The 13610-nt window shown below is 38.7% G+C and overlaps 2 protein-coding genes across 2 annotated transcripts; one reads left to right on the forward strand and one right to left on the reverse strand.

Annotated features, from left to right (window-relative positions):
- The first annotated feature begins 8135 nt into the window (after nt 1-8135).
- Nucleotides 8136-10990, forward strand: LOC9305708 (protein CHLOROPLAST IMPORT APPARATUS 2). Its single transcript, XM_002867539.2, has 3 exons — nt 8136-10032; nt 10419-10571; nt 10719-10990. Exons 1-3 carry the CDS (start codon nt 9061-9063, stop codon nt 10770-10772), a joined length of 1179 nt encoding a protein of 392 aa, XP_002867585.1. The 5' UTR covers nt 8136-9060; the 3' UTR covers nt 10773-10990.
- A 249-nt stretch (nt 10991-11239) lies between these two features.
- On the reverse strand, nt 11240-13597 carry LOC9303658 (peroxidase 43). The gene is made up of 4 exons (XM_002869591.2): nt 13235-13597; nt 12979-13161; nt 12737-12899; nt 11240-11797 (listed from the first exon to the last, which is right to left on the reverse strand). The coding sequence occupies exons 1-4, from the start codon at nt 13577-13579 to the stop codon at nt 11376-11378; spliced, it is 1113 nt and encodes a 370-aa protein (XP_002869637.1). The 5' UTR covers nt 13580-13597; the 3' UTR covers nt 11240-11375.
- Nucleotides 13598-13610: the final 13 nt, after the last annotated feature.

Consider the following 13610-nt stretch of genomic DNA (forward strand, 5'->3'; position numbering starts at 1 on the left):
CTTGTGCGACGAGTGTTATCTATGGTGGATGTCTAGGAAGGTATGTCAAATGCTATGAAATCATCCTCGACAATTTTTCAAGTTGTAAGATGTTTAAATTATGTTAGGTTTTGCCGATGTAATTTTCTTGTTTCTGTATTATTTGATTTGTATAATTATAGCGCTTTTCATTTTAGCTAATTACTATATGCTAGAAATATTGCCTCTCCGTTTTAGGGTATTGTGATGTATAATATTAAAGATATTGTTTCAAAAAAAATCCTGTTGTCTTTCCAACCACTGTTGTGGATATTATCTCAATGCTTTTGTGATAGATTCTTGTGTTGAAATGAACAAGTTGGGGAAGTAAAAAGTTATTTATTGGATGATATGATTGATACTTTTGACTTTTCAGCCACTTGAGTATTTCTACACTGATAAACGATTAGACTTGTACTTAGAAAATTATTAAAAGATGTTAGCCTTACACTCCCTGACAGTAATAATTACATTTGTAAGAAAACACAAAGATATATTTGATTTTGTCTGTTTGTTTTATAACTTTACCAAGGTCACATTCTTATGTCTCTCATTACTCTCTCATTGTATTAATTTCTTATGTCTGTCATTGTATAATTATGTATAATTAAATTATTATGTCGCATTGTATTAATTTCATAAGTCTCATTGGCAAATTAATTAAAATTCGGAGGGATTGTTTAATTAAATTATTAGGTTTCAACATATGACTAGCATATGACTATATCCCCTTTTTAATCAGATTTTTTATAAACATTAGATAACAAAAATATGGTTGGAAGATTATATTGTTGATTTGATGCCAAACAACTCTCCTTACGAGATTTACGAATCTTACTCGTTTTATTCTTTATGTCATCGAACCTTGGCTCTCCTTTTTTGCAATTTTACTTTCTTAAAAGCAACACCTTGGCCATGCAGACTTATTCATTATTGTTGTGTCAGAGGAAGAAAGACAAAAATCTATTTATTTATATCAATAGAAGTAGTCATTTATGAAAGACTAATGGGGGGTCATTGATACAACATTCTTATGTCTCTCATTGCATAATTATGTATAATTAAATTATTATGTCTCTCATTGTATAATTATGTATGATTTTAATTAAACTGACATAAGAAATTAATACAACATTCGTTACAAAATGTTACATAATTATACAATCACAGAATTTTAAATATTAGTTTTTAACATTAAAAGGTTTCTTGAATACATGAAACGCTAGAGAAGTTCACATATACGTAATGCTGCATTGTAGATGTAACATCCTTCGCAATAATAATCGTACCCATGCCAATAAGCACAATCAGGCATGCTTATCTTCTTAGAATAAGCAAACTCCCAAATTGGCCCAAAGGTATCTTCACCAGGAGGGTCAAATGATAATAGTGTGTCAATCAAAGCTTCACACTCATCTTCCAATTCGGGAGAGTAATTATCGAACCAAAGACGCGTACCCAAATTTTCAAAAATTGTGTCGAATGTTGCCCCAGCAATATCACCCCTCCCAGCACACATTTGAAACATTGCATACGTGAGAGTGGCATGCTCATAAGTAGGCACAAGTTGGTTTAGCAAAGCAAGGGACCCGTAGATATCACCCTCTCGGGTTATTAGACGCAAAGATTCATAATAAATTGCCTTAGGATTCTCAACGTCCAAACAACGGGTAAAGAAGGTCCTAGTAACCCCACCTGGATATATGTTGACGGGGTCCAGGGTTAGAGGAGTTATGTTTGCTGACTGTAGGATCTCCTTTGATAACGCATTGTCCCTTCCGCGTTTGTTTGTGAGCAGTAGCGGGCCTAGGTGTCTGGCGTCTTCATCTCCAAGCTTCTTCGTAATGATATGGAATATATCATCCGGTAAATCACTCAAACACATAATTTTGAGTTAAGTGAAGCAAGAGTTTGATGTGTGCTAAGCGTGAGAAATAGAGAAAAGGAAATGTCTTTAACCTATGTAGGAAATGTCTTGTCTTATTTATAGATAACTAAATAAGGGGTCCGCTTATCACTTTAACCTAACTCAAACCGAAACCCTCATAAATAAACTATACAAATATAAAGGAAATCCAACACTACCTATTTAGAAAACAATATTGTTTGCTGTACAGATAGCTTTCCGTACAGCAATGTTGCACTCAAAGCTTCTTCGTAATGATATGGAATATATCATCCGGTAAATCACTCAAACACATAATTTTGAGTTAAGTGAAGCAAGAGTTTGATGTGTGCTAAGCGTGAGAAATAGAGAAAAGGAAATGTCTTTAACCTATGTAGGAAATGTCTTGTCTTATTTATAGATAACTAAATAAGGGGTCCGCTTATCACTTTAACCTAACTCAAACCGAAACCCTCATAAATAAACTATACAAATATAAAGGAAATCCAACACTACCTATTTAGAAAACAATATTGTTTGCTGTACAGATAGCTTTCCGTACAGCAATGTTGCAGTTTAGATATCATTCCGTACATCAGTGCTGCTGTACAGAGAGTATTCTGTTTATTCTGTACACATGTTGCTGTACAGCGATAATTCCGTAAAGCGATGTTGCTGTACAGATAGTATTTTGTTTATTCTTTAAACAAACAACTACAACTCGTCTTCGCCTTTACCAAATGCGTATTATAAGATAAAAAGTTCAAGGCAATAACCCCCAGATCAAGTAAGTACAGCAGTGTTGCTGTACAGATAGTTTTCTGTTTATTCTTCAAATATGCTTCTGTACAACCATTCTGCTGTACAGATATCGTTCCGTACAGCCATCTTACTGTACAACTAGTACTCTGTTTTAAGTTGTCTGTACAGCAACATGGATGTACAGATGTATATCCGTACAGCCGTGTTGCTGTACAGATAGTATTCTGTTTACGGTGGTTGTACAGACTTTAATTTCTATAAACTTTTGCAAATCATAATTGATATATAACATTTTTGTGGATAACTAAATATGTTAATAAATCAGGAGATCGTTCCATACAGCTATCTTGCTGTACAACTAGTACTCTGTTTTAACTCGTCTTCGCCTTTACCAAATGCGTATTATAAGATAAACAGTTCAAGGCAATAACCCCCAGATCATTCCGTACATCAGTGTGCTGTACAGATATTATTCTGTTTAAGTTGTCTGTACAAACATGTTGCTGTACAGCTATAATTCCATACATCAATGTTGCTGTACAGATAGTATTCTGTTTATTCTTCAAATATGCTTCTGTACAACCATTCTGCTGTACAGATGTCGTTCCGTACAGCCATCTCTGTTTTAAGTTGTCTGTACAGCAACATGGCTGTACAGATATATATCCGTACAGCCATGTTGCTGTACAGATAGTATGATGTTTAAGGTGGTTGTACAGACTTTAATTTCTATAAACTTTTGCAAATCATAATTGATATATAACATTTTTGTGGGTAACTAAATATGTTAATAAAGCAGACGATTGTTGCAAAATTCCAGAACTAGTACCCACAACACACATAATATCCTACCATTTCAGATTACATCAATATTTCACAACTTATGTAAGTACTCTTTAAACAAACAACTAGAACTCGTTTTCCCCTTCAACAAAAGCAGCATAAGTGTCCATAGCATAAACCTTCCTAATACGAGTGACCACCTCATCAGTAAGAGCTGCCATGTCGCTGTACTCCATGCCATGAGCATGCATCTCAAGAAACTTGCATGTTACAGGCCCACAGTCTCCATCACCTTTGTTGTCGTACAATCCGTATATGCGTGAACAAGTGAACGGCTCAGTTGTGAGGTCCGTAGTCAGAGTCGGGCAGCAAAATCTCTTCAGAAGCCAGGTAATTGTATCCATGATTGGGGTCATTACGAATGACAGTGCTTCATCTGGAGTTGGAGCGATGAAGGGGTCTAGAATATCAATGGTCCGCAGCTTCAAGTTGATTACCAATCCAACCCAGTGAGAACATCCCCAGTTCATTGGGACGTAGACCACATCGACATGTTTTAGGAATTCAGACTTCATGTGTTTCCCAGTAGACTTCCCTGTTACATACGCCTTGATTGATGAACCCCACTCGTAGTTTTCCTTGTCCTCACATTTCATAAAATCCTCATGGTGGGTGGTCAGAAGGGCTGTAAACCAGGTATCAATTATCGCAACCCTCCTTAAATTGTATGCTTTCCCCCGGCGTCTCACCAGCATTCCTGTGATGAGCTGCATATGCTGTGTCATATAATAGTCCAAGTCATGTACAGGCAAAGTATTATTCAAGTTGAGGGAGTCATGCAATACTATGTGATTTTTTTAATTTTACCTCGGTTGTGATCCATCTCTCCTTCGTTGCAATGTCTAAGAAGTGGCCATTGCTGAGTTTGTGACCAGTGCAAATGGTGAAGACTCTGTATTAATGAAAGTCAAGTAATTAACAATTTATTGATAACCAATTGATGAGAGATAGAAGGTACCTACCCGTCAACATCATCTCCAAGCAACTCTTTAAATTTCTCGAACACTCCATCCTCCAATTTGGGTAGGGGTGTGTATGCAGGTTCCTTTGTTCGGCTCTTAAACAAAGCACTAATTCTGGGATCTACGCTATACTCAGCTCTGTCGAGGAAGCGAGAACGCCTAGGAACACGCTTTCCCAAAAGCGGCTGACGAGGGTTGGTTGACTCTATAACAAAATAAGCTGGTGATGCTGCAACAATGGAAGAGAGATTGCGGTATTTACAGTCAGCTTGGGCAGAAGCTTTAGGCGTGTCAGGGATAACCTGGGATAAAGCATGAATTACAAAATGTAAAACCATGTGTATATAGATAATTCTGTAATGGGAAAGTTGATGACCAAGTGATAATTCAGGTTTGCTAATTCATTACCTGAGCGAATGGTGTTACCGGTGTAGAAGGAGTTTGCTTAGGCGAACCTTCAAAAACTTCCTGGCCACTGGTTTCCTTCTGAGTGTCATTTGCAGCGCAATCTGTTTTAGGTGACGCTTCATGCGTCTCAGGGATTCCATGCTTTACAAATGTGTTTCCAAATGCAAAACCATGCGTCTCAGTTAGGCATATAAAACTCTGGAATTGGAAATTGAATGTTGATAGGTTCAATTCTTGTTTGCATAAAACTTTACCTCAGCAATTGGTGTTACCGGTGTAGAAGGTGTTTGCTGAGCCTCTCTTCCAGATATTTCCTCCTCAACGGGTTCTTTCTCAGGCTCTCCTGCAGTGGGGTCTGGAATAGTAGAGTCCGGGATATCTGATCTTATTTCCTGTAATTTGCAAAATCAAACATATGAGGGTCAGCACTGATCAACATTTGAGGAATCTGTTTGTATTAAACTAATACCTTAGCAATAGTTTTTGCAGCCCCATAAAGATCCCATGTTCTTTCAGAGGACTCAAAATTCATAGTTGGTCCACCTTCTTTTCCAATGGGAATTTCTCTAGATAAACCTTGCTTAGAACCAGAGGATGAGCTTCCAGAAGATAAAGAAGTAACCTCTTCTCTTTTTCTTTTCCTGGATGCAGGCTCCTCCTTCTTCTTCGTCCTCTTACCTTTTGATGTCTCTGTATGAGGCTGCCTTGGTTTAGGCAGCTCACTCTGATTCCCTAAATTCTTCAAAAGATCTTCACCTATGTTGGAACGGAGCTCTTCAAGCTGTTGAGAGATCCAAGACTTCAAGTCAGACAATTCAGCATGCGTAACAAACTGAGTAGAGGAGCTTCCTGCACCAGGCTTCGCTGCATCACCATGAGTCTCTACTTTTTTGCCTGTCTTCTTAGGGCCAGACTGTACTACAGGTATTGCTGCAGCCGAGGTTTGGGGTTGATCCTTACTTTTATGTGAAGTAGCTTTCTTGCGAGGAGGCTGGGGATCAACAAGATCTTCTTCAAGCCTGGCTGACCGTGTGAATGGCTTCCGACGGGGAGGGTATTTCTCTTGTTTCGCCTTCTTCGCAGCTGTCCTTGGTTCACATGTCTCATCGTCCTCTGGCCCATCAGATTCCAGGCCAACAAACTGTTTACCTTCAGTATTAACAGGATCTCCACCAATCTCTTCACCTTTTTCTGATGGAGCTTCCCTTGGTTCAGCTTCTTTTTCCCCAGGTGCCACAGTGGGAGAGCTGGTAAAGCCGTGTACAGGCCATGTCTCAGGCTTGAATTGGTGCTTTTGCTTGATCAGAGAGATAATCAACTGCACCCCTGGGTCTTCATCTTCATTTGGCCAAGAGATATCATCCTTCACAGGTGTTGACTGGTATAGTGTGTATTCAACTGACAACTGCAAAATTCAAATATTGACATAACTGAATTGATTAGGCTTCAAATGGCTTTATCATCCCACATAAATCTCAAAGGTAAACAGATTTTATTATGAGTTATTATAGTATACTGTATTTCTTACATTAGCAGTGTTTTCAGCGTCAACAACATCTGACTCACGGAGAAGAATGGTGCGGCCAAGATCCTGTGCAGGCCTTTGGATAAAATTTCTGAAATCAGCAGGGTCTTTAATCCTACTGCAAAGGGCAGGAATTGAGTTTAGAACTTGTAGTTGGAGAGCTAGAGGAAATCCGTAACAGCAGCTGCTTTTTTGTGATAGGCGGGTCTTCAGCTCTGCAACAGGATCTTTCTCATTTGCAAGAGGGCCAAACCTTTCCATTGTTGCTTCAAAAGCAACTCTACCCCAGGGGTAACTCATGAAGAATTCTATATCATGAAGCATCTCAACAAAAGTGCTAGTCACCCGATGTGGTTTTTTGCTGCTGCAAACAAGAACACCATCAATAATCACTATTAATGCGAGACTCAACTTCTTCCAAGTTGAGAACCGCTTATGACGATCTGCATTAAGATCTGCATTAAGACATGCATTACAATCTCCCCTTAGCATGTCAATAACTTCTGGAACTGTAACTACCCTCTTCTCCCCAAAGAGCCGATTCCAAACAGACAGAAATGCATGGTCTTGGTGATCTTCTACCTCAGACACCGATGGAATCTTATCACAAATCAGGCCAGTGGTGATTTGGAATTCCCGGAGAGAGAAGCGGAGTGGAAACCCACCATATACAGTCCACAACTCATGCTTTGATTGAGTCAAAAGTTGTCTAGAAAGCATACCATGAATCAACTTGGCAGAATGAGAACACCTTGCAACAGGAAGTTCAAACAATCGTTTGAACTGGGAAGCAAGTAGCAAGTCCCAACTCTCTGAACCCTCCAGTAGTTCCACCAGAATCCCTAGATATTCCGGCTTCGAGTATATGTTAAGGCGAGTCCAATCTGGTAAGTCGTCAGGATGCAACAGACGGCAAGGTAGGCTAGGGTTTGGAACCTCATCCTCTCCGGCTGTTGTTTTTGCCGGAGAATGTGCAAATCCTCTTGCATCTCCTATTATTCATTTCAGAAACCCAGAATTTTCAAACAATTTGGGCCGACATCAACAAAATCAACAAAATCAGAAATGATTAAGATTTCGGTTACCTTCTTTAGTGTCGTTTCTGTTGCCTCGTTTATGCTCCTTTTTGATTCCTCGCCGCGTGGGTTCTTGATTCATATTGTTTGTCGGCGATTTGGCCGGAGATTTCGCCGGAGATAGACGGGACCCAGATACAGTACCTGCCAAAGTAACAGAATCTTCATAGGAAAGTCTCAATTTTACTCAGATTAGACGGGAACTAGTACATTTTCGTCTCTTGATTACGACTTTGAAGGATTACCTTTTTTAGAATCAGAAATCTTGCTTCGCCGACTGGTTTTTTGTTCTATACTCACTGCAGGGCTTTGAATCTTCGATTTAACTGTTTTCTTCTTCGTCATTGAAGATTATATTTTCAGAGAGAGTTGAATCCGAAAAGAATTGCGATTTTTTGGGAGAGAGTCTGATAATATGAAAAGTCCCGAATAAAACTACATTTACACTTTTCAGTGGCATGGAACTGTAAATATCAGTGGTCTTCGGTGGCAAAATGGGTCTCCCAATAAACACAACAGTGACACCATGTATGCCAAAACGATTTATAAATAGTGCCTGTACTACAAACCCAAATATGTTTCATAAACGTACTATATCTCTAACAAACCCATAAAAATTCGGGTCTAGAAATTCTTATTTTTATTTGAAAACTATGTTAAGCAGATAAAGTTACTTTAGCCCTGTTTTACATTTCAATGCCAATTTGAAGTTTCCTAGTGTAAAAGAAAACACCACGTCATCACAGAAATCTAACACATGCAATGAGATCCAGCCACGTACACGGATAAGGTGACCTGTTAAGTTTTGTACATACGTCCATTGACGAAAAGTTTTACAGGTGGTCGGTTATAATGTTTTCGAAATTTAGAAATGTCCAGAAGAATCCCATAATAAATTAACTAACCTAATTACATTGCCTCACGGAAACGTCTGATAAGTAAAATTAAGTTACTCTAAAGCTGCGTTGAACTTGCTTTTTTCTCAAAACTCATTAGGTCTCTCTTCCCCAAGTCCCCCCGCTACTCTCTCTCACTTTTTCACTTTTTCACCTCTCTGTTTTCGCATCAAGAAAGTGGTGATATTTACAAATCAATCAAACAGAGACTCAATTTATTTGACTATATAAGTTTGACAAACCCTAACGGATCTTTTCTCTTTTCTTTCTTACACCATTTCGTGCTTCTCCCAATCCAATCACTGCCCTCTCTCTCTTTCTCTCTTTGGGGAATTCTTACTTCCATGACCTCTCTGTCTCTCTCTCTAATCTTAAATGTTCGTTGTTTTTTATGTAGGAGTTTCCTTTTTAGAATACTGAATCTTACTTTCTTCCCATTAAAGTCTTAACCTTTTTGCTATATTTAGTAAACAAGATTTTTTCATAGGGTTTAGGGTTTAACAGTATAGACTTCGTACGCAAACTTTCTGACTAAAACTTTTTCCTTTTCTTTTATTTTTTTAAAAACATAATTGAACAGTCATCGAGATTTATCTACACTGAAGATTTCAGTCTAGATTTTTCCCAGATAAAACATAGCTGAGATTTATTTTCACGGATTTTAATCAAACGTCCACAGATAAATATGTCGTCTTGCGTAAGCGGCGGAGCCGCCTATAGCTTTGAGTTAGAAATGATGAAATCGCCGCCGTCACACAACACTCCTTCACCGTCATCTACAATCTCCGAGTCAAACTCTCCTCCGTTCTCAATCTCCACGAGAAGGCCACGAACTCCACGGAAACGTCCGAACCAAACATACGACGAAGCTGCGGCTCTTCTTTCCACCGCTTACCCAAAAATCTTCTCTTCCAAGAAAACAAAAACTCAGATTTTCGGCAATAACAAATCTCCTTTAAGTGCTTACGACGAAGCTTCTCAGTTGCTTATTCCGTACGCATCCATCGAGGAGAACGATTTTCTGTTCAATCCCACCATTCCAACGAAAGCAGAACACTTCTCAGAGCATAAGGAAGTCTGTTTTGATGACTCGGAGGTGATTAGGATTGGGATTTTCGAAGATTTCGACGCGGAATCGATTTTAGATGAAGAGACTGAAGAAGGGATCGACAGTTTTATGGGGAATATTGAATCTAACCACGGAGATTCTGGCAGAATCGGTCGATTAGAGGAAATTATGAAGAATGCTTGGAACGGAAGGTTTCGTTTAGGGCTAGGTTTGAGGAGTTCTCTCCGAGAAAACGACGACGGGAACTGGTGGAAATTTCCCACCGTGGAATTTGATCAGATCTCGCCGAAAATTCAGACCACCGCCGCTGCAACTGATGATGGTCAATCCAATGTCCTCGATAGTAATAATAATAAAACCATCGTGACTGCGGAGGGAGGCAAGAGAAAGAAAAAGAAGAAGAAGAAAACGAAAGTGGCTCCGCCGACGGCGGAATTAGAAGTTCCGGACTCGAGTCCAAAGATGGAGCAGAGAGTGAGTCCGTTGTTGAAGCTCGACTACGATGGAGTTTTAGAGGCTTGGTCAGGTAAGGAGTCACCGTTCTCCGACGAGATTCTGGGTTCCGACGCCGCCGGAGTCGATTTTCATGTACGTTACTTCGATTCTCTAATTTCTCTTTCCCGCCGCTGAAATCAACATTTCAGCCCTTTTTTTGTTTGATTAAAATAATTTAAGTTAGTCTTATCTTAAATCTTGTAACGAATTATTTCAGAATGTCCTAAATCCTCTTAAACTATACCACACGCCACTCAAATTTTGCATCTGAAAAGAGTGTTGTCTTTAAAACTTTTAAAAATGTATTGATAACCAATTGTTAGCAACAAACAATTCTTGTCTGAATTTTGGATCTGACAAGAATTGAAAGTGGTTTTTAACTAGTTTTTGCCATTTTTGTCTTAAAATTTTTTTTGTTAGAAGTAGATTATCAATTTAGTGAGTGAATTTGATGTAAGATGAATGATGTTTGGGGACAGGCAAGGTTGGGTGAGATAGATTTGTTCGGAGAAAGTGGAATGAGAGAAGCAAGTGTGTTAAGGTATAAAGAGAAGCGAAGGAACCGACTCTTCTCCAAAAGAATCCGATATCAAGTTCGCAAACTCAACGCTGATCAACGCCCGCGTATGAAGGTATATATCTATATTATTGTCTTGAAATGTAAACATTGAAACTTACTTTCAATTAGGGTAGAATGAAAGTATTGTTGATACATTTGATTTGAGCTACGATTTAGGTGAAATATCGTCATTATAATATTGTGGTTTTCTCATGGACAGGGACGATTTGTGAGAAGGCCCAACGCAAGGAATTTAAGTGGGCTACGATTATAAGAATAAGAGCCGAAATAACTTAAGCTCTTTGATTCTCTTTTGGTTTTGTTTATTCACGTTTAGTTGTTTTGTTTTTGCAGACTTTTGCAATTTCGGTCTCCATTTTTGTTCCTTTTTACTAGCCCCCTCTTGTTTTTTTTTTGTCCTAAGGGAATGGGGAAGACATTAGTTGATTCGATACAGTTAAGAATCATAACGAATACAACTATATTTTGTCTTATGGAAAAAAAACTACGTGATGAGACTAAGAATTTATACATGCACACTATTTACGCCAAGGATGTGATGATTTAGTGGAAAAATGTTTTATAATGCAGATGTTTTTTGAATTGGATTCAGACGTCGCTATGCTTTTGAATCGAAATCGTACATTCATTCTCTTAATTATATAATTGGTTTGCGTCTTCTTTAGAATTTTTATTTTTTCACTTCTGTTGGCTCGCATTTCTCATAATGTAGACCATGCATTAATAGTTTAATACTCACTTTGTTTTTAGCATTCACTGAGTTTTAGGCTTTTGCCTATACATATTTTGGAGTCAAAGATCAAAACATTTTTTTGAGCATAAGAAATTACACGGTTTCAATTTCACTGATACTCTCTCAATTGAAGGCCGAGCAAACCCGTCGAATTTCCCCCTTGAAACCAGTCTTCACACCAATCTTCCCCATCTTTACTATTGCCTTTACGAAATCGGACTCAAACGTTGGCCCAAAGAATGGATTTAGCATCCCAAGATAGGAATCCACGACCTGTCGAGTTATAACATCCTCGTAAAGACCTGCGTCGGTCTGAAGCACAGCGAAACCATCCTTTATGTTGTGCAGAATCTGCTTGTCGAATAGCCGTTCACTGAACCGGTCAATTGGTAACCGGACGTTTATGTCACCATTTTGTGGGCACTGAGTGGTTAATTCGGGTAGGAATGTCGGATTGATAGTCGGGTCAGGTTGACCACCGGGTAAGAAATCGTAGAGACGTTTGGACATGAAGAAGCAGGCCGTTGTTCCGATAGTGTGAGCAGCTGATACAGAAAGTAGACCACTCAAGTTAAGATCTTTTGATTTCTTAAAGCTAGAAACAAATAATTTTTTTATTTTGTTTTTGACAAAGTTTTCTCATATTGAAACATGTGAACTTGAAATTTAATTATGTAAAATGACAAAAACTGAGCCTGACCAGGTTTAAAACGCATGATCACTACTGTATTAGACTCGTGCATGTTGATGGTTTCTTACTTTCTTCTTTGTTTGGTCACACGTGCAAGTTGATAATTTTCTTACTTTCTTCTTTGTTTGGTCACACGTGCAAGTTGATAATTTCACCCTGAAATCTAGTCTAAAGAATGGGCCGGTAGATATTTATGATGTTTTGTGAGATTTACTGCCGAACGTATAACAGGCCTATTTTCGGGGTGAATTAACATTTCTGGACCATGCCAGATTAAGTGGTTAAGATGACAGAACATCAAAACACTTGTTGCTACTATAACACACTCAATTTAGTATTAGTCTATTAGAACTAAAATACCAAATTCTTGAATAAGTGCATATAGTAAGTTGACCAAAAAAGCCTAAATTTTTTTTTTACAAACGACTTTTCATTTCTCTTAAAATTTAGCTAACTAGTAAATCTGACTATTTTTTTTTTTTTTGGTTAGAAGAAAATTTTCACAAATTTAACATTCAATTTTTCACGAAAACCTTTTTCTGCGCAAAAAACACTGCTGGCTTAGCTGGAAAAATTTCCTATAATGTTTTCTATTGGTCTACCGGAGTTTCGTAACGCACGTGACACTTAACACACGAAGAAGAGAGGTAACGGACGAAACATGCGAAACACATCACGGATCCGGGAAATGAAAATCATATAACTTGAACTTCGAACCAAAAACTTTGAGAGATTCGAAACCACCAAACAAACATGAATGAGAGAGAAAAAAAACAGAAGAAGAGATGCATACCACTGAGAAGCACGAGGTCTTTGGCGTTGAGTCCCTTCTGCATAAACTTATCCTTTAGTATCTGAATCGAGTCACTCACCTCCGGCATGTCCTTAGCCAATGACATGTCCGACACCCGACCATCTCTCCGCCCAGTTGGCACCTCATATGCCGGTCCATTTGCCTGTATCATGAATTGATCACAACGGAGAAGAAGATAGATAAAGATCGAAAGGTTTTTTTCTCTCTAATTTACTCTTTACCAAAGATATGGCATCACGTGCAGCCAAGGCAACAATGTCTGAGCAGGAGACAACACCGGGGCATGCAGCTTCAAGCTCGGCTTTGGCAGCTTCTACAATCTCAAATCCTCTAACGCCTTCATGCCCAAATGCATTCTTTTCAGAGATTGCTCCGTTGTTCACGAGGATCGAGCCATCACATCCCTGAACGTGTGGTTAAATCTCTAAGAATAGCAAGCAATAGTAGAAAGCACAAAGAGGAGGAAGTGCATTGTACCTCAACAAAGCAATCATGGAAATGGAGCCGTAGAAGTATGGCTGGGAGGTTAGGGTCGGAAAGAGCAGCTCCCAAGACAACTCTCCTAACGATTGACTCGGCTTGAGGACATGTATTGGAGTAAAATCCAACTTCAAGATCAGCAAGAGAGATGCCGAGGAAAACCGTAATAAGAGACAAAGCTAGTCTCATCCTAGCCTTTGCCCACACCATTTGTGCTTTTAGTAAGTTCAACTCAACAGAGAACGAGAGAGCGAAAGAGGGTGAGGGAAAGAGGTGAAAAAGATAAGAGAGAGAGTTATACAGACAAAGTCTCTTCATTAAGACAGGAATAGAGACAGACATGTGTTTAACCTTATTTGCATGTAAAATTGTC

The sequence above is a fragment of the Arabidopsis lyrata genome (genome assembly GCF_000004255.2).
Source record: "Arabidopsis lyrata subsp. lyrata unplaced genomic scaffold ARALYscaffold_7, whole genome shotgun sequence".
NCBI classification, from domain to species: Eukaryota; Viridiplantae; Streptophyta; class Magnoliopsida; order Brassicales; family Brassicaceae; genus Arabidopsis; species Arabidopsis lyrata.

Bases quoted from the DNA above. Each gene is read 5' to 3' on its own strand.
- LOC9305708 (XM_002867539.2), top strand. From the start codon at position 9,061: ATGTCGTCTTGCGTAAGCGGCGGAGCCGCCTATAGCTTTGAGTTAGAA. The intron at 10,033-10,418 runs GTACGTTACTTC...GTTTGGGGACAG, and splicing joins CCGCCGGAGTCGATTTTCAT to GCAAGGTTGGGTGAGATAGA. The intron at 10,572-10,718 runs GTATATATCTAT...TCTCATGGACAG, and splicing joins ATCAACGCCCGCGTATGAAG to GGACGATTTGTGAGAAGGCC.
- LOC9303658 (XM_002869591.2), bottom strand. From the start codon at position 13,579: ATGTCTGTCTCTATTCCTGTCTTAATGAAGAGACTTTGTCTGTATAAC. The intron at 12,900-12,978 runs GTAAAGAGTAAA...TTCATGATACAG, and splicing joins CACGTGATGCCATATCTTTG to GCAAATGGACCGGCATATGA. The intron at 11,798-12,736 runs GTATGCATCTCT...TTTCTGTATCAG, and splicing joins AGACCTCGTGCTTCTCAGTG to CTGCTCACACTATCGGAACA.